This window comes from Labeo rohita, chromosome 5 (assembly GCF_022985175.1).
Source record: "Labeo rohita strain BAU-BD-2019 chromosome 5, IGBB_LRoh.1.0, whole genome shotgun sequence".
NCBI classification, from domain to species: domain Eukaryota; kingdom Metazoa; phylum Chordata; class Actinopteri; order Cypriniformes; family Cyprinidae; genus Labeo; species Labeo rohita.
The window spans coordinates 12,661,854-12,688,903 of record NC_066873.1 but is presented as its reverse complement, the minus strand read 5'-3'; the positions used below and the strand labels follow the sequence as shown (position 1 = coordinate 12,688,903).

Genomic DNA, 27,050 nt, shown 5'->3' with positions numbered 1-27,050 from the left:
TCAATGTATTCTGGATTTTTAAGGTCAATAAATCAGAGCATTCCAGCATGTTAAGTCTCTGTGTGTTTTAAAGCTGCTTCCTCTGGGGCTTCTCATTTTTCGCTTTCACATGTTTGTATACATCTACAGTCCATCTACAGTGAAAAAACATGACAGAGACAGTTTGGGACTTTATCCTGAACAGAAGCATCACTAGAACTGTGTTTTAAGAGTACTTGCTAATATTTTGCAGTTTTATATCATGCATATTTTATGCATATTGAACCATTTTTGCACAAGAGGAAATTTCTGCCTTGGGTGGTAAAACTTTACTTAAATGTGTTCAAATGTGCATATACTGTACAGTCTCCCATACACTGTGTGATGTGTGGACAATTGGCTCTAAATAAACCAATGTTGTCTACTGAGTATTGATTAAATAGGAGAAATTCTATATTTATTGTCTTGTATTAAAAAGTATTTCATTAATCCATCCTTAATTGATTATACTTGTTGAATTCCACAAAACCAGTCAAAACACGTGCTTGGTGAGGTTATATCCCAAAATCAAAAGATAGAAATAATAATACAAAAAAAATAATAAAGAACATGGAAGCCTATTTTTAGAACCTTTAAGATTGTTTATATTGTGGCATTGATTTCCTAGCAATTGAACATGTTTACCCCTATTTCTCAGTACCATCATTTCACAAAATCCATCTCATTACTACAACTTGGAAAAACTGTATTTACAAACTATTTGTCCTGCTTTTAATTTGTTGCACTGAATCGCATTGCATTATGGAAGCTTGTTTCCTGCACTGAAAAAAAAAAAAATAAAAAAAGGTAATTGCAACTTTTTATGTCATTTTTATTTAACTTTTTTCTTGCAGTTCTGAGTTTACATTTCATGCATACAATTGCAAAACATATACTCGCAATTCTGAGAAATAAAGTCACAATTCTGAGAGAAAAATCAGAATTGTGAGATATAAACTCACAATTCTAACTTTTTTCTCAGAATTGCGAGTTCATCTCACAATTGTGACTTTCTTCTTAGAATTGCGAGTTTATATTTTGAAGCAATCCTGACTTTATAATGCAGTTGCAAGTTATTAAGTCAGAATTGTGAGATATAAACTCTGAGAACATCAGTATTTTTTTTTCCCCCTCAAAATTTGACATTATAACAAAGACCCGCCCCCTTCATTACTGTTGCTATGTCCATCAAGCTGTGGAAAAACATACACTGTGGAGCAAAGAGAAAACTGGCAATGCACTGACAAAGAGCTGGTTCCTTTTGGTATGAAGTATCAGCTTTCAAATTTTGTCATTTTTTTTAAAGGAATTCAAACAATAAACTGTAAATCGCTGTAGCACCTCAGTGCAAGCGGCATGTTAACCGATCATCTCTTTCTCTTTACTAGTTATAGCATGAAATAAACATGAATAAACATCAGAAGGTATCTTGTTTCAACCGTGGAAAGATATCAATAAACACCATTTTTTAAGTTCAAGTCCACTGACATTAACCTACTCTCCTGTCTGGTTTGTTTGTAGGACAAAAATGGCAGAATCAACGTTGTGATTGGTCAAATCGCCTGTCAATCAAACTCTCTGCAAAGAGTCAGTTGCGAGTTTATATCTCACAATTCTAGGAAAAAATAAGTCATAATTATAAGATATAAACTCACAATTGTAAGAAAAAAAAATCAGAATTGTAAGTTCGTATTACACAATTCTTAGAAAAAGAAATCGAAATTGTGAGATAAAAAGTCACAATAACCTTTTTTATTCAGTGGTGGTAACAGGCTTCTATGGAGCCCCTAAAGGGACATTGTGGTGAAAAAAAAATTTGGGTCAGTAAGACAAATTCGGGGTGGGTGGAAAAAATATTTTCTGCAAAACTTTTGCTTTCCCTCAAGAAACTTTGCGTTCCCTCACAAAACTTTTGCATTCTCTTACAAAGATATTCGCATTCTTCCGCAAAACTTTTGCAAAACCAGTTGAATTCGGACAAACACTTCCTGTTTACTTTACAGCTTTCAGTGGTTCATACAGCTCTGTGCGTTCACAATGTAGTGTTTCAGAGTTTATATGAATTATTGTTTTGAACTTGAACTCAAGTATAAAGAATTCAGTCAGTACTTAGTTCAAGGCACGGTTTTGGGACACTGTAAAACGCTTAATGTAAAACACAATATATTCTGTGTACATGCAAGCAGATGAGCCCAGAATATGAGCTGAATTGCATGATAAACGTTTTCTTCCACATACAAAACTGCACTTAACGTGGCTTAATATAAGAAGACAGTGAAATAAAAAGCCCAAATTTTATATTTTACTTAAAGAACATACTATGTACAGGCAAGCAACGTGGTAATCCATTAAGCCACGTTAAGAGTTTATAATGTTTTTCTATGGGGAAGGGAACACGTGAAACTTTGCACATTCTGTTCATATTCTGTGCTCGTCTGCTTTCCTGTGTATTATATATTGTATTAATAAGCTGTGTACCAGATTTGGTCTTTTTATATTACAGTCTTTGTCCATTAGCTTACCATAAGCATTTTCTATAATGGTTTTCTCTGGGGGGAGAAAAGGCTTAACGTGCATTCACGAGTTCACGCTTACATATAATTAGCCGGAGTATAGTAATGCATATTTGGCGTGCTGTCCGGGGAAGGGCTCCGAGCTCGGGAATGGCCCGAACCCAGAGAACCCCCCCTAGGTGTAGTGAGAACTCGTGTGAGGAGTGAGGAGATGGGGTGGTGGTGGGATGCTGATAAACCATCAAATGGATAGAGGCAAGTTCAGCTGTACTTAAATTGTAGCGTTGATTAACTTGAGTGAACTCCTCTTGTGGTAATTAGGCTAGGTATCTGACGCGCTCCTCCCGAACCTTGTTAATAAAACATCATTTAGCGTGTTGCATTCATGGCTATCTGCTTTATTAATAGTGATGTTATTAATAAAGTTATTAATATTAAACTTGTTATAAGTATTAATAATATTTATTAATACTGAATTTGGGCCTCCAGTGTCACCAATGTCACATTAAGCCACATTAGAATGTTTCACAAAAATACTATTGATTCTTATTATTATTTAATATTATTTAATTATTAAACATGTATTGGTATTAATCTACTTTCTCTGTTTTAATTTTTTGTATTTTTACAAAGTCATAAAAAAACAAAAATCATATAATAATGTCTGTATTTATTTATTTATTACGGTAAAGCATGTGAAATATTCATCACATACACATGTAGTGCCTCATGTAAATCACTCACACCCCTGTGGCCTCTCTATATCTGTATATGTGTTCTGTGATTGATAGGTCATGGAGTGAAGATGTTAGTCTCTCTGACTCAGACAGCAATCCTCATTGGTGCCGAATGACCGTGTCCCAGAATGCACCTGGTGGTTTCCTAACCAATGGTAATGGAAGTGGAAGCAGCTCGTCCTCAGAAGCAGGAGCCACGGTCAAATCTCTCATCAAGTCTTTTGACACAGCTGTGCCGAGTGAGGACACGACCTTTCTCACTGCTTTTCTTTTTTTTCCCCCTTCGGTCTCCCCTCATTCTCACTCTTGTTCTCTCCCTTTTTCACATCTTTTTTATTCCAAGTAACATTCATTTTAACATCTGAGACATTAATGAGTAAAATGACTCAGATTGTAAAATGATTGCTGAAAAAATATTTAGGCAGTGATTAAATGTTTAGATCACGGCGCTATCATGGTGAAACAGATGCTAACATAAGCCGCTCTTTAATCTGAGCTAATGATGTAATTCTCTCCAAACATCCCCTGTCTGCCATTACAATCTATCAGTAACACGGCAGCAGGAAAGTCTGGCTCTCATTACCGCAGCCAGACCTCTCAAATCATTCCCGCCTGTCTTTATGTTGGACAGATACTTCTGTAAGTTACGGGTGGTCAGACAGCAGGACTTCAGCTCATTAATCACAAAAAATGTCATGTTAGATTGGAGAGGTTGTTTAATGTTCTTAGAATAATAAGACAAAGAGTCCCATTATTAATAACCTTCAGCACAGCTTGTGATTTTTTTATAAAATGTTCTCCACAACAGTATTTCAAAAAGTCTAATCTGGCGTTGTCAGACAGTCATTCCAGCTTCATCAAAATATAATTGTCCTCATAAGGGTCCTCATGAACCATTTCCTTATCTTAAACGGGTTGTATTATGACAAATCCAATTTTCCCTGATCTTTAGAAATAAGTTTATTATACTATTAAAAACCCCTCCAAACTTTCATCTGTTAAAACTATGATGCAAAAACAGCTTATTCCGGACTTGACTGATGAAATTTCAGATGAATGTGAACATTAACAGATGTCCACCCAGATTCACAGTTTATATGACCTTAAAGGGAACCCCTGGTATTAAGACTTGCATGGCGTAATATAGCTTTAATGATGTCCCTTACTGAAATGTGTAGTAGAAAACAAATGAAAGAATTAGGTTATTTAAAAAAATCTGCATTGTTCTATACATATTTTGGACCATGGGGAGAGCCATTATGGTTGCAGTGAACTACTGGCACTACCTGTTGCTATTTTTACTGCAACACAACTCTGGGAAAAAAATAAAAATAAATGATACGATGACCAAAGCTACTGAAAGAGCTCAAACTAGATGCTGTACCATAGATAGGGCTCTATGATTTCTGCGACGTGGAAAACGCGAACAGAGTCGCGAAATCCAGTCATAAAAACAGAATTTACTGTATAACACGGAATGTCACGGAATTTGTCAAAGTTTGGATGAATTAAAGGAGAACTCCACTTCCAGAACAACAATTTACAAATAATTTACTCACCCCCTTGTCATCCAAGATGTTTATGTCTTTCTTTCTTCAATCATAAGGAAATTATGGTTTTTGAGGAAAACATTTCCGGATTTTTCTTCATATAATGGACTTCAGTTGTGCCTCCGATTTTAAACTTCCAAAATGTAGTTTAAATGCAGCGTCAAAAGGCTCTAAACAATCCCAGCCGAGGAAAAAGGGTCTTATCTAGTGAAACGATTGGTCATTTTTTTTTTGTGAAAAATAAAAAATTGTATACTTTTTAAGCACAAAAGTTTGGGTAGCACAGGCTTTGAGATGCACGTTCACGACACTACCTACTATTGAATCATGTCAAAAGGTCACGCCGAACTACAGACCCAGTGTTTACAAAGCAAACGCGCAAAGACTAAGGAAGTGCAAGTAAGTCAAACGCTGTTTACAAACAGAAAGCTACAACAATGTTGGACGATTCTGAAGTTGTAGGCGAAAATAAGAGTTTTTCGCCATTCTCTACCTTTTTGAGCCGGAGTACACTGACGATGAACTCACTACGTGATTCGTAGTAGTGATGGGAAGTTCGGATCATTTTACCGACTCGGACCTTTGAGTCTCGTACAGCAAAATGAACAAATCTTTTTTCGAGTCATTTTGTTCGTTTTAGCAAAATATAATTAAAATGTTACGTGTAACTTCCCTAACACATCTACTGCTTACACAAACGTTGATCACACTACAAACAAGACAAAACTATAATGCTATAAGAAACAGCAAAGATTAATTCATTATTTACCTGGGTCTTTAGTCTATGATTAGCCCACCTCACCTCTTATCTGACAAGTTTTCGGGTTTGAGTCGTTCGTTCATCACGTGACAGCCCCATAAGATGAACAAACGACTCGAAAACCTGAAGACTCAAAACAGGTGAACTGATTCCAGTACAGAACCTAATAGGATGTTGCACATGCACAACTGAAAGAATCGCTCCCTGAGATGACTCGTTCTTCTCGAGTCACATTAAAGATCCGTTCAAAATGAATGAATCATTCAAGAATGTGCATTCCAAAGCCTGTGCTACAAAAAGCGTTTGTGCTAAAAAAAAGTATACTATTTTTTTTTTCCGAAAAAAAATGACGATCGTTTCACTAGATAAGACCCTTCTTCCTCGGCTGGGATTGTTTAGAGCCCTTTGAAGCTGCATTCAAACTACATTTCGGAAGTTCAAAATCGGGGGCACAATTGAAGTCCATTATATGAAGAAAAATCCTGTAATGCTTTCCTCAAAAACCATAATTTCTTTATGACTGAAGAAAGAAAGACATGAACATCTTGGATGAAAGGGGGTGAGTAAATTATTTGTAAATTGTTGTTCTGGAAATGGACTTCTCCTTTAATCAATAGTAGGTCATTACACTTAAATCATATCGCGATATGGACTAGTATCTCTAAATATTAAGCAAAAAGGCTATTTAAATATAATTGTTCATGTTCTGCGTGCCTGTGTGTGTGAATGGCGCAGATTCACAGTTTCGTTAACTACACATAGACTGAAGTGCCTGTTTCTTCTGAGAGAATCTATCGCCATGTCATAAACACAGAAATGAAATAAAAAATAAAAGTTCGGTTTAACTTGAAGACATATAATAATAGTGTTTAGTAGAATGTACGTAATACATTGTTAAATAAAATTGTTACAATTTTATTTTATTAAGGAATAATCACACAATATTTATTTCATGTTTTAATTTGAATAACTTTGTTTGCCAAAAAATAAAGTTTGTTTAATTTTCATTTGATTAAAAGATCAGTTAAATTTCATTTTATGTCTTCGTTTGAAAACCAGAAAAATGGAAACAATGTAAAAATACTGTAAAAATAAACTTTAATAAATTAAGTTGTTTATATGCATTCAGATAATTAGACATGCTTGAACAGAATGTGGTAACAATAAAACAGAAGGTGATAAACGAAATATTTCATAGGGCCCTAAACATGTAATTTTTGTTAAACTTTTAATAATTTGTTAATTTTTATAATTTTAATTAATTAGACTTGCTTTTTGATTAATAGAATGTAATTTAACCATTAAAAAAAAAAGAGTCCAGAAAAATAGAAAAAACGGAATCCAGAAAAATTCAAATGGAAAAAAATGGAATTTGGAAAAAAAATGAAACAGAATTTGGGAAAAAATAAAACAGATTAAAAAATAAAAATAAAAATGGAAGAAAAAAAACAGGCCTACATAGATTGTCCCCACAAAGAGTCTAGACGCCCCCAGATATCGATTGAAACTCCTTCAGTGGCTGCAGCGTCATAACAAGCGTCAGCATGCATACATCCTGCCAAGATGCCATTGAGTGTTTGTTGTCTCTGCAGTTTGTAAGCTCTTTCAGCAGCTATGGTCTACAAAAAGCCTCAAAGGCATCAGGGCTAAATTCATCCACAGGCATCTTCTCTCTCCTTCTTATCGCTAGGAAAGCAGTGAAAACTTCACTTCACTTGCTGCCCATAGACTGAGAGTTAAAACCAAACGCCGCACATTATTGCATGATTGCATTGTATCAGTATTTTATTTTCGTGTATTCCAAGTTGCGTTGCATAAATAGCAACAGGTAGCTCACTGAGTGCAACCATTTTCCATCATCGAAAATAATGGCTCCCCCCATAGTCTAAAATAAGCATAAAACTGATTTTTTTAAATAACGTAAATCTTTCATGGGTTTTCCACTACATATTTCAGTAAAAGACATCATTGAGTGAATAGCTTGTAGGATTGTTTTATTTTTTGGGTGAACTATCCATTCAGATTTTTTACGTCGTCTGTGTGGCTGGAAATAGGATTTTCTATGGCAATTTTTTTTTAAAGTGTTCCACTGTATTCTACTAGATGGACCCAGCAGCTCAGTCCAGATGCATACCTCTCCCAGAAGCCCCCTGAGTGGCATACCAGTCCGTACAGCCCCTGCTGCTGCTGTCTCACCCATTCAGGTGCTACAAGTCTCACAATACACCATGCACTTATACTAGAGCATGGGGTGTGCTATCACTGACATGTGTTTTATGTTTCTAGAGGCACTCTGGAATCAAGCCGCTGTCAAAGAACCTTGAGAGAAAAATCGCCTTTGGAGATTTCCCCCACAATGGTACTTCATAGTGACAAACTTGAGGAGCGTCCTTCAAGCAACACTTCAGTTATCCTTAAACACTCATACTGTAGAGAATACAGATACCTTAACTTCGATACCGGTTCCTTAATGATACTTTTTTCGATACCAATTTTATGAAATCAATTTTAACAAGATTACATTATCTCAAAATATATTTTTTTTCAGCTTATTGACATTTATACAGATTCAAAGACTCCTGAGCCACTGCACAAACAACAAAATATATTCAACACAATAAATCAGTGAAATTTTTTTTAAAGGGGTCATCGGATGCTAAGTTCACTTTTACATGTTGTTTGAACATTAATGTGTGTTGGCAGTTGGCATCACACCGACAGAGGCCGCTCCCACGATAGTTGATTGACATGAGCGGTTTGCCTCAGATCAGCTGTAACAGTCCGCCATCTTTGTTTCAATGCCGGAGCAGGGATGTAAGTTAGACAAGAATATCTCCGATTGAGGTGTTGTGTTGCTGGATGTAATAATGAACATAGTGGTCGTCATTTACTCCCGACATCTGAGCCGCTGAAGATGCAGTAGATTATGTTTGTTTGTGAAGGGAATTCGCCTCCCGATCACATATATCCATCTATGTTCGTGCAAATCATTCATGATCCAGCTTCACTTACAGCAGAAGTGAGTATAAAGGGTTTTTTTTATGAATCTTTGCGATCGCCTTTCCTAATAAAGTGCTAGTCCGGAAGTTTAGCGGCTAAATGCGGCTAAAGTAAACAGGGGCGGGGCGAACAAAGCTCATTTGCATTTAAAGCAGCCTCGACCAGAATGAGATGATTTTTGCAGAGCTTATTTTGGCAAGGTAAAAAGGGTGTTGTTTTACACTACCATTGAGAATTTTTAACCAAACTATATTATAGACTTTTCATTAAGACCCTAAAAAATCATATTAACTTGTGCATCCGATGATAAAGCTTTAATAAAGCTCAAAAAGTTTTCAGTTTACACATCTGTTAGGCTACATTCACACTAGTGCATGTTCATTTTAAAATGCATAGCTCAGACAGAATCATCATTTCTATTCATTTTCCACTAATTTACTGACAAGCAGCACCTTCCAGCGCTGTCTGCCGGTATATGCCTTCTCTCTTCTGCAATCGCTGTTCTGACTCATAAGGACATAACATATTTCAACAACATTACATGGCCAAAACACACATTCGATGGCAAACAGAAGTTATTACAAACACTCGCTGGGGGTTTCAAATGAGTTTTGAGTAAAAGCGGAATATAAATCTTATTTATTGTCTTATGTAGCATCATGCTACAGTGTTCGTGAATGATCATGTAATGGTCACTCTTTCGGTCGTGTAGTATGGACAGATATCTTTTCTGAAATGCCAGTATAGATGAGGACTGTTTTAATTTTTTAAACAAAAACGCACCAGTGTAAACATACGCCTTACATAAGCTTTCACGCTACAGCCTCATGTGTGAGCCACATCTCTGAGTGTAACTGGTGTAAACTATCAGGTGTGTTCGACTTCGTTGCAGCTCTGTGCAGGATCAAGAGAGCTATAGAGAGCAGACTGCTTTGTATGCTTTGAAGTTTGGTACCGAATGACAAGAGGTTTTTCATTACTCAATGGTATCGAGGCATTTGGGTCGGTGCCTAAAAAGTATCAGACTCGATACCCAGCCCTACTTCTTCCACAGCTGGGATTGATTAGAGCCCTTTGAAGCTGCATTTAAACTGCATTTTGTAACTCGCGGGCACCATAGGAGTCCACTATATGAAGATAATTCCTGAAATGTTTTCTTCAAAAAACATAATTTCTTTACGATTGAAGAAAGAAAGACATGAACATCTTGGATGACAAGGGGGTGAAATTATCTGTTAATTTTTGTTCTGGAAGTGAACTTCTACTTTTACATAATTTTACACAAGGTAAAATTCATCTGCTTAGAGCAGTATTTCCAGTGCTACAATAGGATTTCAATAACAGATCAAATAACGTACAAGGAAGAATGAATAATTGTGCCAATTACAATATTCACATTTATGTTTTTAAACTCTTCAGAATGCGAAGCTGACTTCCACAATAATAATTAATAAATTAAAAAAAAAAAAAAAAATGAGATGGGAGTTTTTAGACATACCCTAACTGTCATGAACCGGAATACACAGAGTTCATGCAGAGCTAGACAAGACAAGCATTTGAAGTTAAAAAGTATAAAAATTGTAACTTTTATTTATTTATTTTATTTATTTATTTTTTGAAAATAACCAATTTCTTGGTTATAAACCAAGGAAAATAACTCTTCTTCCTAGGGCTGGGTATTGTTCAAAAATTTTTGTTATCGATGCTGATACCGATACCTTAACTTTGATACCAGTTCCTAAAAATGTAAAAAACATTTTTACATTCACAGTGCAGACAGTTCTTCAGGATAGTGAACTGTAATGAATATGTAGTAAAACAAACCAAGAAGATACTGGGAATATCTACCTTTCAAATGTTTGGGGTCTGTAAAATCTTTTAATATTTTATGTCTCTTCTAAGTCTCATCAATGTCACATTTATTTGATCAAAAATGCATAAAAGAAATTTGAAATACTATTATTGTTAAAATAGCTGTTTTCTATTTTGATATACACTACCATTCAAAAGTTTGGGGTCAGTACATTTTTATTGTTTCTTTTTTTTTTTTTTTTTTAAGAAATTAATACTTTTATTCATCAAGGATGTATTAAGTTAATAATTAAAAGTTTATTAAAAGTTCATAATAAATAATTTACATTGTTATAAAATATTTATATTTTGAATAAACACTGTACTTTTTAAACTTGTTATTCATGAAAGAATCCTGAAAAAAAAAAAAAAATCACAGGTTCCAAAAAATATTTGGCAGCACAACTGTTGATATTATCCAACATTGATCATTCTAATAATAAATCCGCATATTAGAATGATTTCTGAAGGATCATGTGACACTTAAGACTGGAGTAACAACTGATAAAAATTCAGCTTTTCATCACAGGAATAAATTCTATTTTAATGTATGTAAAAATAAAAAACATTATTTTATATTGTAAAAACATTTTGCAATATTACTGTTTTTTTCTATATTTTTAATCAAATAAATGAAGCCTTGATGAGCATAAGAGACTTCTTTAAAGACTATTACAAGTCTTACTGACCCCAAACTTTTGAACGGTAGTGTATATTAAAATGTAATTTATTCTTGTGATTTTCAGCATCATTAGTGGTTTGATTTGGCATTCGTAATATCAGTTATCTTAATTTAAATAAATATAATGTCATTAAACTTCTCTTTGTGGATTTTATTATGTCCACAGAGAGGATATTCCTCAGAAATGTGGCAATAATAGGACACAATATTAAATTTCCCCTGTGTGTCTGTGGTTTTGTCTCTCTCAGGGTCATGTGACGAACTGAAGCCCTCGTCTCTTATGAGGAAGAGTCCGTCCCTCGAGTCTGTGATTAAAACTCCAGCTCACTTCAATGGCCGCACATCCTCTTTTTCTTACAACCGAGCCAACAGCAAACTCAAGTAAGCTTCACAAACACAAAAACATAGATGCAGTGAACGGCTTCCTTACTTGGACACAATAAAACAACAGATGACTCAGTCTTATGAAAGAAACACACACAGCTACCTTTCACTGTTAAAAATATATGAAAGAAGTTGAGACATAGACTAATAAAATTACTCATCTTAGAAATGATGCACTTGAGTTCCTTAAGTGTTTCTCACTGTATTGGTTTTGCTAACCTCTGCTGTCCTGCTCAGAAACAGTGCCTGGAGTTACGCAAGTCAGTCTCTTTAGTGATTCACGCTTTGAACAGAATCATACTTGGCACAAACTGATACCAAGAATGACCTTTTTTTGCCCCGCTTCAAACACACTGTTGAGAAGTTGACTCAATGGGTGTGTGTGTGTTTAAGATTTTCTAAGATTTTAGTTAAAAATTTACATACAATATCTCGGTCATGTAACATATAATGTCAACCTTTTACCATTTTTTACTTCTTAAATGTTTTAAATATTTTTAAATATTTCTTACAGAGAAAAACAAACACAGACACTATTTGATGTGTCTTTTTCATTATTATTAACATTATAGAAGAATTATATAAGAATTACCTTTATCTACAATGCATTGATTGATCAAACATACAGTAAAAACAGAAATATTGTGAAATGTTACAATACAATTTCAAATACTAGTTTTCTATTTCAATATCTTTTAAAATGGAATTTATTCCCAAAAAAACCACATTATTATCAATGTTGAAAACAGTTGTGCTGCTGAATATTTTTGTAAAAAACATTTAAAATAGAAAGCGTTTGTAACAATATAATTTTACTGTCATGTTTGATCAATTTAATGCATCCTTGCTGAATAAAACTATTAATCTTTCACATAAATAGTAATGTAATCCCTATATAACGTTAAATATTATATTACACTACCAGTCAAAAGTTTTTGAACAGTAAGATTTTTAATGTGTTTTATAAAGAAGCCTCTTCTGCTCACCAAGCCTTCATTTACTTGATCTAAAGAACAGCAAAAACAGAAATATTTTTACTATTTAAAATAACTGTTTTCTATTTGAATATGTTTTAAAAAGTCATTTATTCCTGTGATCAAAGCTAAATTTTCAGCATTATTACTCTAGTCTTCAGTGTCACATGTTCCTTTAGAAATCATTATAAAATGCTGATTTGCTCTTCAAGAAACATTTTTAATTATTATTATCATCAATATTTAAAACAAAAGCTTGGAGTCAGTATAATTTGTTTATTTATTTACTCATTTAATTTTTTAAAGAAATTATATAAATTAATACTTTTATTTAGCAAGGATGCTTTAAACTGATAAATAGTGATGATAAAGACATTTATAATGTTACAGAAGATTTCTATTTCAGATAAATGCTGTTCCTCTGAACTTTCTATTCATCATAGAAACCTGTAAAAAAATCTACTCAGCTGTTTTCAACATAATAATTAATGTTTTTTGAGCAGCAAATCAGAATATTAGAATGATTTCTGAAGGATCATGTGACTGAAAAAAATTATGCACTTTTTTTTTTTAATAATGCTTTATTATTCCAATGCCATGAGAACATGAGGTATTACATATTCATGTCAAATTACAATAGCTGACAGAGAAAAGGAAGAAAACAAATGAGAAAAAGAAAATTACATAAAATTCAGTGCTTTCAGAGCATTACACATTTTCAGTGCTTTTTTGTTTTTTGATTGCTTTTGATTCCAAACGATTTACATACAATGTAAAGTCATCAGTAAAATGGGAAAAATGTGGTCTACCTTGAGCCCACATTTTCTTATGTATATGGTATTTCCTAACAAATAAGCAATTGTATAATGTGTTGTTCCTTACAATTCAAATTTTCGTTTTCTGTATAAAACAGCACTTCAAATATACACCTTTCTATCATACATTCCATCTTTCTATTAAAATTATGCTAAAAATTCAGCTTTGAATCAGAGGAATAAATTACATTTTAAAATATATTCAAATAGAAAGCAGTTATTTTAAATAGTAAAAATATTTCAGATTTTTACTGTTTTTACTGTGCTTTGGATCAAATAATTGCAGGCTTGGTGAGCAGAAGAGACTTCTTCAAAAAAACATAAAAATCTTACTGTTCAAAAACTTTTGACTGGTAGTGTATGTATTACAGAATATATATTGCGTCTTCTATTTGTTAAAAATCCTTACAGACATCAATGTGAAAGGTGATAAACGATGACGCATACAGTGTTCTGACTTACAGTGCAATGACCACAGAGTCATCTAATCTTCCCATGAACACACAACAAGGCAATCTGATTAGCTTTCATGCTGTGTCTCTCGCAGAGCGATGCCCCTGATGTTTTCTCACATGTGTGAGGATTTTAGCAGTGGTTAAACACTTAACCCATAAAGTCAAAGTCACGCACAATCTGTCCTTACGTTATTCCTCCCAAGTACAGTATATATTTTGTGCAGATTTTCAGAGTTTGTCTTGGCACGCAGTTGTACGCAAATAGCTCTTTCAGTGCTATAATTGCATTTAGGAAATAACTAAATGTTACGAGTACGTCACACACTCTAAATGAATTTCAGCTCTAGTCACAAACCCCATGAGATCTCACACACATGTACAGATGCAGTGTTAGTGACCGTACGTGTGTGTGTGTGTTTGTCCCCTGATGCTAGTGTGGAAAGAACAGACCCTCTGTCCGCTCTGGCGCGGGAGTATGGTGGATCTAAGAGGAACGCTCTACTGAAGTGGTGCCAGAAGAAAACAGAGGGCTATCCGGTAAGGAGCACAGGCCCTGACCCCCTCTCTTACACTCTCCCTCTCTCTCATCTTTCGTTTTATTGACTGTTTAAATACAACATTTGCCAAAGGAATGTAGAGTGAAAGGAACTGACATGTTTAAAAGCGAAATGTGGTTCACTAAACAGAACTACACAAATAACTGGAAATGGAAAGTGTGATAGCTGAAAGTTTAAACACTTTTAAGTGTGGCATTTGAAGGTTATTTAGGCCTTAGATAGTTGAATACTTTACCACCTCTGAATTGTGGTTATGATGATGGATTATCGGAAGTGATGTAAGAAAAAGGTCATCTACAGTGGAGATTAAAATTAGAGAACAATCTATAAATACTTGATTTTATATTGTTAAGGTTAGGTATACCACTGTTCTACTAACATGTTTGACAAAATAACTGCGCCATTTCAATAAAAACCTTTTTTTTGGAAAACACTGTGATCAAAATTAGAGAACAGAAACCATTGTAGCACGAAAGAAGATTACAACAAAAATTTTGGAAAGTTACAGCTGTCAGATATGAGTAGGAAGTGTAGCAGCCCTTGCTTTAAATGACCAGCAGATCTGCGGCCGCAGGACATCACTAGTTTCTTAGACTGCGCTGGTGTGACCTTGGTCCACTCTTCTTCCACTCTCTTCCACAGTTTGGTAACTGTAGTGGGTTTTTTTAGCCACAACTTTGTCACCACAGATTTTCCAGAGATTTTCAGTCGGGTTTAGATCAGGACTCTGGGCCGACAATTTCATTTTTTAAATGTTCTTAGCTTCAAGAAACTGCTTTACCCATTTTGCAGTGTGATGGGGATATTTGTCTTGAATGGACTTTGCAGGCTCATTGGGAAATGCTTGCAGGGAAGGAACTGCATGTTCCTGATAAATATTTGCATTCATCTGTATAAAAACCCAACTCCTGCTATAGAAAACATCCTACAAACCATGACAATTCCTGTCTTTCCTTGCACACTTGGGCTTGTCTTTCCTCAGTTGGGCTTGGGCTTGTCTTTCCTCAGTGCTGTCAGATTCACACTGCTTGCTTCTCTCCCTTCTCTCAAAGTGTGCGCTCAAACTGTGTCCTGTTCACTCGCAAATCTCTCCGTGCCTCTAATCTTCTAATTTAAGTCAGAACTTTTTAGATTAGGGTCAGATACACTACTCCCTAAATACTTAAGATGTGGAGACCAAATATAACACTAATGAATTTCTCATATTTGTCATAACATTACTACATTATATTCTACAGGTTTAATGCATTTGCAGACAATGCAATTACTGTCAATTACTGTAACTGTCATTAACTGTATATTTGCTGTTTTAGAGAAGAGTGTAGTGGGTTTTCATAAAAAAAAATAATAAAAAAAACCCATCTAACTAAAATATATGTCTATATGTCCCAATAAATGTCTAAAAAGTGATTCTATCAGGGCATTTATTGTGTTATGATGATATCTTTCATCATTTACATATATTTTTGCATTTGATTTATTACCTATTATTGCCAAAATACCAACTGAGAATTTATTGCAATTATTTTCATATATCTGACATAATATGAAATAACAGTGATCTTTTATATGAAGTCTAAGAGCCATAGGCTATAATATGTTGCTAGATATATCACTCAGAGGGGTTTGACCAACAAGTTGGACAGAGGTTGTTTATATGTTAATCATCACACAATTTTTAATGTACATTTTATTAACATTGCTAAATATTATTAAACTGGAAATTAATTAAAGATCCATCTTTGATTGTACATACATAAACAAGATAAAGTAGTAAAGCAAAGTACAAAGTTAAAACAAAAATACAACAAAAAAAAATCTAGGAAAGGCCCTAAAAAACTGTCTTGAGATGTTTTTTTTAAAAGTGCATAATAATAACTATTGACACCGTTTAATCTAGGTGCGAAAAGCATTGCTGTCTAGCCCATGAGCACGGAGAGATTTGCGAGTGAACAGGACACAGTTTGAGTGAACACGCACACTTTGAGAGAGGGGAGAGACACGGTTTAAGTGCATGCTGCATGAATTTGACAGTACGTGTCCGGTTTTGTGCGAGAGCAAAGGAAATCTGCGCGCGAGCGGAAGGATTCGTGCTCACGCATTGTTTTAATCTACCTTCGCGCTACAATAGTGCGCTTTCGACATTTGTCATTAAAATAACGCCATACTCGTGCGGCACACTTTTTGTAAACGTGCAATATTCTAGAAATCACAGATTTGGAATGACCAATTTCTCTTGCAGTGGCTGAAAAGGTCATCCCTCTTATCGCAGGGTTTCAGTCACCTTAGAGCGACCCGCCATCTTTCAATCTCAGTGAAAATTGGAGAAATGCTGCCAGTTAAATAGGGTTTGTCAGATAATTAAGGACATTAGCACCAGGTGCCAGATTAATGCCAATAACTTGGAGGTATCTGTATGTTCTCTAATTTTGATTTGAGTTCTTTTTCAAATATCTCATGTAAGGTTTTTATACTGTGCATCAGAATACAATTAATCTATGAAATATGCTTAGAAACTGCCTTTCTACTCCTGTTTTGATAACTTTAAAAAGGACCAAGCAGTGACCTTGAAATCGTAGGAAATTGCTCATCCTGTACTTCATAAAATAAGTCCCTTGTGTGGGCGGCCCAAGTTAAAATTCAGTTAAAATTTCCAATCCCACCCCTAATTTCCTCTGAGTAAAGAAGACAGAAGCCCACCTAAAATTCTTTACTAATTGAGCAGAAAAGAAAATGGATTTAATCTACTTTTTCTTTTACTTCAAAGTACACACACATTCCGTACCTCTGATTCTTTTTTTTTTTTTTTTTGACTAGACTAGGCCACAGCATCTTTTTAATTAGGATTTTTTTGTTCCATAATGAATAAACAAAAAATGGATGCTAATTGAAATGCTAAGTTAGTGTTCATTTCACAGTCTGATTTACTTTTTTGAGGTTTATTGTATGTATGTTTCAGGAATGTTGTCAATGTGGAGACTTGAGAGGGATTTTTTTTTATATAAAATGCTTAACGTTGATTGGGGTAAAAAGCAATTATACAGTAGAGAGTGATCAGTAAATTGTACATTGCATCATGTTTAAATACGCAAACTAAACGTATAGTGGTTTATTACAGTATGTCAAACCATCATTTTGTATTAGATAGTTAAAGAGTCTTCTGGGCTTTTTAGAGGTGTAAATTTCATACAATCCTACATTTTCTGTTGATGAGAAATAATTGGTGCAGTGTTGCATGATCATACATCTTGTTCTTTATGTTAAGAGTCAAATATTTCTTTCTGCCAATTTGAATTCTTTGTCACCAACCTTCATTAAAAATTAAAAGCTAATTATATAAACTTGATTTTTCAAAAGTGAGAGCATAGCCTTTTGCATTGTTACAAACAACATCTGTTTCCAATAAATGCTGTTCTTTTGAATTCTTTCTATTCATCAAAGAATGCATCACGGTTTAAATATTAACAAACACATCTGTTTTCAACACTGATTATAAAAAGAAATCTTGAGCACTAAGATCTTCATATTAGAATGTTTTCTGAAAGATCATGTGAGACTGAAGACTGGAGTAATGATGTTGAAAATTCAACTTTGCCATCACAGGAATAAGTTACATTTTAAAATATGTTATAATAGAAAACAGCTATTTGAAATTGGAATAATATTTCTGATTTTACTGTATTTTTGAAATCAAATAATTGCAGTCTTATGTAGCGATAACAATAGTGTACATAAACAATATCCTAAAAATGTTAGATAAAAAGAAGCTTTAGTACATCAATAAATTAACAAATCAAAATATATTCATCAAAGCACTATTTTTTAAAAGAGTAAACAATTTTGTTGGGCTTCTAGCTGTGTATTCCACAGAAATAACTTCTGTGTGCAGCAGTTAAGTCTGCATTGCTTTGCCAAAACCAATCACAACAAACATTGTGGGAACACTACATTGGAAAATCTTGATCTTCGCAAATTGTCGTCACAAATGGGAATGTTATTACATAAATTGAGCTGGTTAAAGATCATCTATCAGTAGAGGGCATCTTGTGGTTTCAGTATTTTCACAAGAAACATTTTGAGCCTCTCTTTATATTTTTGCCTAAATAGATTAGACACTAAATAAGAGTTCAAGAGTCATGCCATTTCCAATCAGTACCATATTATATTTCACATGTAATCTACCCAACACTGAATGACCTATGAGTCACATTGGTATTTGTGTCACATGTAGTGTTTGTGTTCCCAGAAGCAAATTGGGCCCGTGCGATTGTATGCAAGCAGATAATATTTCTACTGGTTGGCTCACTGCTCTAATAGCCTGTATGAGGCCCATTAAACCCTCAGGGGACCAGAACCAGGGCTCCACCATTGTCATGTTTGAGAGGAAGATTAGCGCTAACACGCTTACCTTCCATATTAGCCTCAGCTGGTAAACAAACGATGAAAGGGGCACTCGTGTTTTCTTTCTTCCTCTCGCTTTCATCATCTTTTGCTTAATACTGGAAAACAGAGACCCGTTCACTTGGTTTGCATTGATGTTTTAAGCACCAGATACTGACCGACTGCTCTCAGGTGACCTGCACTGGCTGTTAAATAGCATTAGCAAAGACAACAGTATATGAAGAAGATAAACATAGCTTTGTTAAAGATGAAGAAACTCTAGTCAGAACAGTGCTTATACTGTACATCTTTTGCCCTTTGGTTTGCAGAGATTCTATTCAGCAGTTTTGATTATACTCTAACCGCTCAGTTGTCTGGAGGGTAAAATAATCAGCGCTCTGTGGCCGGAATGCAATAAGAGGCTTAAACTAATAGTTGTGGATTTTAGCATTGAAAATAATTAGGCTTCTGGCTGTTATACGATGCAAATTTTTTCCGTGCGGTCTATGGGGATGCTTAAATCCTGACACAGAGTAAAAGTATTTGTTTGTGCCAGGCACAGACACTGGGTGTGTTAAGCAGTTAAATTTAACGTGACTGTAAAGTGTTACGTTGTTTTCTGACTGCTACACTAAGTGACTAATAGTGGACTTTTTACTATAATGTAACTACTCTCTACTGAAATCAAACCAACTTTCTGAAATTTTTCAAGAAAAGAAAAGGTCAAATTTACTGACAAAAACAAAATAAAGAAATATATACACTACAATTCAAAGTAAGATTTTTGTTGTATGCTTTTATGTTTTTGAAAGAAGTCTCTTTTGCTCACCAAGGCTGCATTTATTTAATCAGATATTCAGAAAAAAACAGTAATATTGTAAAATATTATTACAATGTGAAATAACTGTTTACTATTTTATTCTACATTAAAATGTAATTTATTCCTGTGATCAAAGCTAATTTTTCAGCATCATTAATCCAGTCTTCAGTGCCACCTAGAAATGATATATAGATATTATATACACTGCCGTTGTCACACCCCTGGACTGTTTAGTTGGTTTCTCCTGTCAATCCCCCCTACAGCTTTGTGTGTTTTGGTATTTCCCTTATTGTCTGCACCTGTGGTTGTAATCAGTCTGTGTATATATAGCATGTGTTTTCCCCTCTTGCCTTGTCAGACGTTAATGTTACTACCCTGTGTTCCAGTGTCTCCTGTGTTCCCTGTTGGATTTATTAAATACCTTTCGTTTATTTACGTCGTTGTTCGTGTGCTTCGTCTAAGCGTGACAGAACGTCCGACTGATACAGTTTTTTTTTGCGTTTTCCTCCCCGTTTTGTTTGTCGTGTTTTTTCAGTCTTTTTGTTTCCGTCGTGTTTTCACCAGTTACTATGAAACTCGCTTCCATCAACGTTTCCCCAAGGAGGGGAGATGCCATTCTGGGAGGGAAAACCATCTTTATCTTCCAGGATGACCGGGATCTTGAGGACTACGTGGAGGAGTTTATTAGCATTTGCCATCTTGCTAGCTGCGATGACGTCTGCCTTAATGATGACCTCCGCTTCGTCATGCCCAAAGGTGAACCATGCTGGACCCTAACGCAATATATTAACATCTTATTGAGTACTTGGGGTTCAGAACTCTGTCTGGATGAAGCGGAGGAAGATTACAACCCCATCCAGCCACACCTCACAGAACGACCCGGAACCCAGCCTATCACCGCCCCGACACGCGGAGCACGAGCCCGAGCCCACCGCAGACGGACCCCGCACTACCAGCGCGACCCAAGAGCCATCGCCCATCGGAGCGACAGAGCGAGCGATCGCCACGGAGCTGGAGGAATTTGCTTCTGACCAGGTGCGAGAGCCGGCCACAGAGCCTGCGACGGTGGACGTTCCTGATGGGCGTGAGGGTGCTGAGGACAGCACCGCCCACTGCACCACCGCTGAGGGTGAGCAACGCCTGGATCTGGGACTAAATTTTCTGGAACTAAATTTGAATAATTTCTCTGAAGATGAATATGAAGATATGCCCATTCTCCTTCCACCATCTAAATTACCTGACTGCCTGGATTTCCCACCCACCCTCCCTCTGTCTATTGTTTCTGCTGCCTCTGTCCCACCACCGCTGTCTCCTGGCAGCCCATCTGCTCACCCTCAGCCCACCATCTGTGCGGGGTGTTTGCCGCAGGTCTGCCAGTCTCCATCAGTGTCATGGCTGGAGGATCCCTCATCTTCGCCTCCAGCCTCTGAGTCCTGGACTCCACCTCGGCCCTCCGACCCTGCGGCTCCACCCCGTCTCTCAGCTCCCTTGTCTCCACCGTCGCCCGTCGGTCCACCAGCTCCACCGGGCTCCATCGTCCCTCCGGCTCCGCCCTGGTCAGTCGTCGCCCCACCTTCTCCTCTGGACTCCACTCCTCCGGCTGCGCCTCGTCGCTCCGTCCCTCCGGCTCTGTGGACCTCCTCCCTCCCGCGGGCACAGCCTCGGTCCTCTGTCGCTCTGGCTCCGCCGCGGACCTCCGGATCTCCGCCTCCGCCTCAGTCGCCAGAGCCTTGGGCTCCGCCTGGGCCCTCCGGATCCTCGGTGTCGCCCAGGATCATCGGCTCTCCGTCTCCGCCTCGGGCTCTACCACCACCTGCTCCGCCTCCGTCGGTCGGCCCCATGGTGTCGTCAGCCCTTCCTCCACGATGGCTCCTCCCTCCATCGGCTCCACCGTGGGGTTCCATCATGGCTGCGGTCTGGGTCTCACCTGGCTCCTCCTGCTCCAGCCCTCTCCTGTCTCCTCCTTGGCTCCTCCCTCCATCATCACCTCCTTGGACTATTCCGTCACCACCCTGGACTCCATCTATTGCCCTCCTCCCGGGAGTCCGTCCTCCGCCGAAGCCCCCTCCTAGGACTGTACATTTTGTTTTCCTGTTTGTCGGCGCGAGGACGCGCCTTCCGGGAGGGGAGATAATGTCACACCCCTGGACTGTTTAGTTGGTTTCTCCTGTCAATCCCCCCTACAGCTTTGTGTGTTTTGGTATTTCCCTTATTGTCTGCACCTGTGGTTGTAATCAGTCTGTGTATATATAGCGTGTGTTTTCCCCTCTTGCCTTGTCGGACGTTAATGTTACTACCCTGTGTTCCAGTGTCTCCTGTGTTCCCTGTTGGATTTATTAAATACCTTTCGTTTATTTACGTCGTTGTTCGTGTGCTTCGTCTAAGCGTGACAGCCGTTTGGGATCAGTAAGATTTTTTTTATGTTTTTTTTTTTTTTTTTAAAGATGTTGCTTATCAAGACTCCATTTATTTGATCAAAAATTCAGAAAAAAACAGTAATATTGTAAAATATTATTACAATGTGAAATAACTGTTTTCTATTTTATTCTACATTAAAATGTAATTTATTCCTGTGATCAAAGCTACATTTTCAGCATCGTTAGTCCATTCTTCAGTATCACATGATCCTTCAGAAATCATTCTAATATGCTGATTTATCATCAATGTTGGAAACAGTTGTGCTGCTTTATAATGTGTTGGAACCTGTGATACTTTTTTCAGGATTCTTTAATAAATAAAAAGTTAAAAAGAACAGCATTTATTTAAAATAAGAATCTTTTTTTAGCAACATAAACTACCACTTAAAAGTTTGTGGTCAGTAATTTTTTTTTTTTTTTTTTTCTTTTTTTTTTTTTTTTTTAAGAAATTAATACTTTTATTCAGCAAGGATGTGATAGCACAGACTTGTACTGTTAGAAAAGATTTCTGTTTTGAATAAATGCTGTTCTTTTTAATATTTAATTTATCAAATAATCACAGGTTAAAAAAAAAAAAACAAAATTGTTTCCAACACTCATAATAAAAGAATGATTTCTGTAAGATCATGTGACACTGAAGATTGCTGTAATGGCTGATGAAAATTCAGCTTTGCATCACAATAAATTATATATTAAAATAGAAAACTGTAAACTGTAATAGTATTTCAGAATATTACTGTTTTTTTCTGTACTTTTGATCAAGTAAATGTAGCCTTGATGAGCATGAAAGAATGAGCATAAAAGAATCTTACTTTCCCAGGAAGGAGGGAGGGAAACACTACAAACATTATAATAATGCTAAAGGCATTCTTTTCTTTATGCAGAATAGATATCAATTATTCCTGAGTAATGCCATCTGAGATCAAGTGTTTTCTTATTTATGGTCACTGGACGACCATGCATTTATCCATTTTTATATTGTCCGGTGCAGAGAAGCGGGTAGGAGATTGTGTTGATGAGAACAGCAATGGCCACAGGCCTCTTCTCACATTGCAGACCTGGGAAAAGGTTAGCTCAAGAACACATGCTCCAAATTGAGCTTAATATGGGCTGAGGAAAAGGTCAAGGAGGGCTACTGGTCCACTATGTCATAAGAGACATCAGCTGTGAGAGCGAGAGAGCAACTAATTACCCACTAACACGCTAAGATGGACAGCGTTGTCACCTGCGAACAGTCACACACACACACACACAAGCATACTGCTCCATCCTGCCCTTCCTCAAAGCTTGTTTAAAATTCACTTCCCCCTCATCCTTTCACATCACAATCACTCATAGCCTCCCTCCACAACCTATTTCCCACAAATGAATGTTAATAATAATGTATTGACCTCAGTCAAATCACTGTGTTGGCTGCTTGGCGGTTAGGTGGATGGTGTTAATGTAATGAATAGAGCAACTGCAAAACTCTCACTGATAGTGTGTGAAGGTTGAGAAGACATTCATTTTGTTTGGCTCCCATTTAATTAGGGATAAGCCTCATTAAAAGAGGCATTGTCAGTTCAGCGCTTTGAGTATCGAATGTCGTTCAAACCGCATTTAAACACGTGCAGCCCTCTTCTCCTGCACAGTTCAAATGAGGTGTCATGAAACCGGCTACTTTATTGGTCTCATTTGTCTTGTTTGGAGTCTGTATGGCCAATGTCTGACCCCAATTTTCACGTGAAAGGACAGATGACAAATATATTTATATTTGCTGTATTGTTTTCATGGAAATTAGGCACGTGTTGTATTCTCATTACTGTCATTTAAAAAAATATTGGGTCCCACTCAGAGGTCGCGTTAACCGAAAATTGTCCGTCATTGACAGATTTTTTTTTAATCAGTGACGAAAAAATCTGAAGGCCGTCCATCACTTTGTACAGTCTATTGTAACTTCTAACTGTAATTCCCACCCCTGTCCAGTTGGTGGCAGTTGCGCTCCAGTGTAGCAACAGAGCACGGGATCCAGAACAAAAATGAAACTGTCACGAATCTTTTGCTCTACGATTGATTACGCACAGGCGAGTACCCAGAAGCTACAACGATCTATCATGCCACATTAAAAAGCGCCAAAACGGTATTTATGGCTTGAATTTCCTGATGAGATGGACAGAATTTGAAATCTGAGATCGACTGGGATTTATGAATCGATATTGGTTCATAAAAATGAGAATATATTATAATCGCTGTCACTGCAGGTTGTGGTGTTGAACATGAAAAGTTAAGCAGTCTCATCTGTTCATATGTTCTCTTCAAAATAAATGCATAAGTCTATATCGTTCTGTAGATTAAAAATTAAAAATGAAAATGTGAACAAAAATAAAAGCAATTAAATGGGTCTGTTCAATTGCAATGACAGTGACTTGCTGCCACCTACTGGCGGTTTTAATTTCACATTTAAAGTATCTTTTCATGTTTTCGATAATTTGAAATATCAGTATTCAACATTTTATGTTTAAAATATCAAAACATTATTTACACATTTGTAACTGCAGGATAAAGCATTCCATGTCCCTCTTAGCTGCATTAACAAATATAAAAAATAGAAAAAAAAAATTGGCTTTGTAAAGGTAAAAATGCCCATAAAAGGTAAAAAAAAAAAAAAATAAATAAATAAAAAATAAAAAAATGCTGTGAACTGACCACGCAAAATATGAATAATATAAAAAAATCTAGGAGTCAGCTGTCCACGGTAAGATATCAACACAATAACACACTAAATAAAATATTGTCTATTATCATACTTGATAAAATCCCAGAAAATATTGAGATATTATATTTTTTGTCAATATCACACACCCCTAGTACTGACACAAAATGTTTTGCAACAGTAGTACTGTCACGACCAGTGTAGACAGCCTGAAGCTGTTGGTTTATTTCTGTTTTTTATGAACGCTATGAATGGCCAGTAACTTATTAAATTTAGTAGTAGTAAATTTAGTAGTAGTAAATTCACCAAATTGGCTGGTGAGTGAAAAAGTTAATTTCAATCTCTGATTATATTTTATTAAACACTCTAAAATAAGCAATGAATTCAGGGTGCAATGCAGTGCATTTATATATAGAATTTTTCCACATTAATTTTTTCAGGTGTTTAACCTGTATTTTACATTGCATTGTGTTTTAGAGTTAATGGAAATGTCTGTAAAATTAATGGATTTAAAAAAAAAAAAAAAAAAAAAAAAAAAGAGTTTATTGTTATTATTAGTAGTAATAGCAGTATGATTCATGAATATATAATATGTTGTATGTACTATATTTAAATATATTAAATATTAAATTAAATAATAAATTATTTAAATCTAATAAGAATTCTAGAGCATAATTAAGTTCTAAAAATAGCCTTTATTTTTCAATACAAAATATATTTCCTGTTATTAGTAGGTAGGTAGGCAGATAGATTATTAATTATTTAATTCAATTTAGTATTATATAATAAATTATAATAAATTATTTAGAAAAAGTATTTTTAATTTAATGAGAATTCTGTGGGAGATTGTGCTTAAAATAGGTCATATTAAAAGCCTTTACATTTTCAGTGCAAAATATAATTCCTATTTCGCAGACAGATACACTGAAACTTAGATAGATAGATTTGTTGTATGTATTATTTTCAATTATTTAATTTTACATTATATAATTTATATAATTATATAATTTTTTAAAATAATATAAATTATTTTAATATAAGTTGTTTTGAATTTGAGAACCTTTATATTTTCCATGCAAAATATAATTCCTATTTCATAGATACACTGAAAAAAGAAAAAAAACACACTCATAAATGGCTAGTAAATGTCACAATTAATTACAAAGAAATGGCAAGTTTTATTTACATCTTTGAAAAATAATTTTTTACAGTGTAGATAGCTAGAAAAATTATGAAAAAAGAAATCTGACCAGGGTATAATAGGGAATCAATTGGAGGAAGAAGGTCACACTTGGGTCATGCTATAGTAATTAGTCATTTGTCCTGATGTCAGTGAACTGTGGTCAAACAGCAGGCTAATTAACATGAAATGTCCTCTTAATGAGTTATAGTCCCCCTTAACTGCAGCTATTAGATTAATGTTTCTCCAGTCCGCTTAACATGAGCTGCTTGTGTATCGCTTCATGTTAGACTTGTCAAAATATCACACTGGCAGTTTATGAGCTCATAGTTATCTGCATGTGTTCCCTACTGTGTCAGTAACATGCAGCATGAAACATCCCATAGAAAAGAATCACAACTGAGCATACACAGACGCACATCTGTATGCTCATGGCCCGTGCTGTCACCAAGGTTACTGTGATACTAATCCTAATTTAAATAACCAGAGAACCGCTCTCTCATAAACGCACGTCTTTCGAACAGCCATAGTGCTATGTGCCTCTAGAGGTTTTTTTTTTCTGACACTCCCGGGCCCTGAGGACTTGTCAGTACGTGTGAAGTCTATGCTGCACGTAGGCCACGTTAAAATGTCAGCCGCCGAGAAAGGAATTGATCATGGAGGACTCTTAATAATGTAGTGCTGGACACAGTTAGTGTGAATGATGGAAACTTAATGAGCACGCAGACTCAAACGCAGCACATGTTTGTGTGCAGCAACAATGAATCATCCACCCAAATCACTGTTTATAAAGGCACAATTGTCGACTAGTTTGACCTCCGTGCGTTGTTTTCAATTGACGGTTCTGTTTGGGGTATTTTTAGCGTCCTATTCTGTCCAGTCTATTGTGCATTGAGAATCGACCGTGCACTTGAAAGTGTATGCTAGTCATTGATTGTGAAAGGATGTGTCTGATGGAGTTATCTTGTTTTCTGGTGTTGGCTTCTGGAGCTCTATTTGTGGCATTATGGAGCACTTGTTACATGTTGACGGCTGCTATTGTCATATGGGGAAAAGCATTCTAGAGGCTTTCAAGTATTTTTATTGTATGTACTTTTATTAAAGCACTTATAGTAGTTAGTTTGTCTAAAGATGAGTATCATTTGAGTTCTAAATTGACATTATCCTTTTAGTGGACCTGCTGCTGTAGGCGGATGAATCTCTGGTTAATTGTTAGAGATATGGACATTTTGGACAATACTGATAACTAGAAATTAAATTTTCAT

At 35.8% G+C, this 27,050-nt stretch overlaps 1 protein-coding gene across 3 annotated transcripts in view; it reads left to right on the top strand.

Annotated features, from left to right (window-relative positions):
- The window catches only part of specc1 (sperm antigen with calponin homology and coiled-coil domains 1), a 128,796-nt gene that overhangs the window by 74,060 nt on the left and 27,686 nt on the right, over window positions 1-27,050 (top strand). For all 3 annotated transcript variants that reach the window (XM_051108956.1, XM_051108957.1, XM_051108958.1), the window contains 5 exons: window positions 3,323-3,507; window positions 7,682-7,782; window positions 7,865-7,937; window positions 11,360-11,492; window positions 14,174-14,276. In XM_051108956.1, coding sequence (XP_050964913.1) covers window positions 3,323-3,507; window positions 7,682-7,782; window positions 7,865-7,937; window positions 11,360-11,492; window positions 14,174-14,276 — 595 coding nt within the window. The remainder of the gene's footprint in view (window positions 1-3,322; window positions 3,508-7,681; window positions 7,783-7,864; window positions 7,938-11,359; window positions 11,493-14,173; window positions 14,277-27,050) is intronic.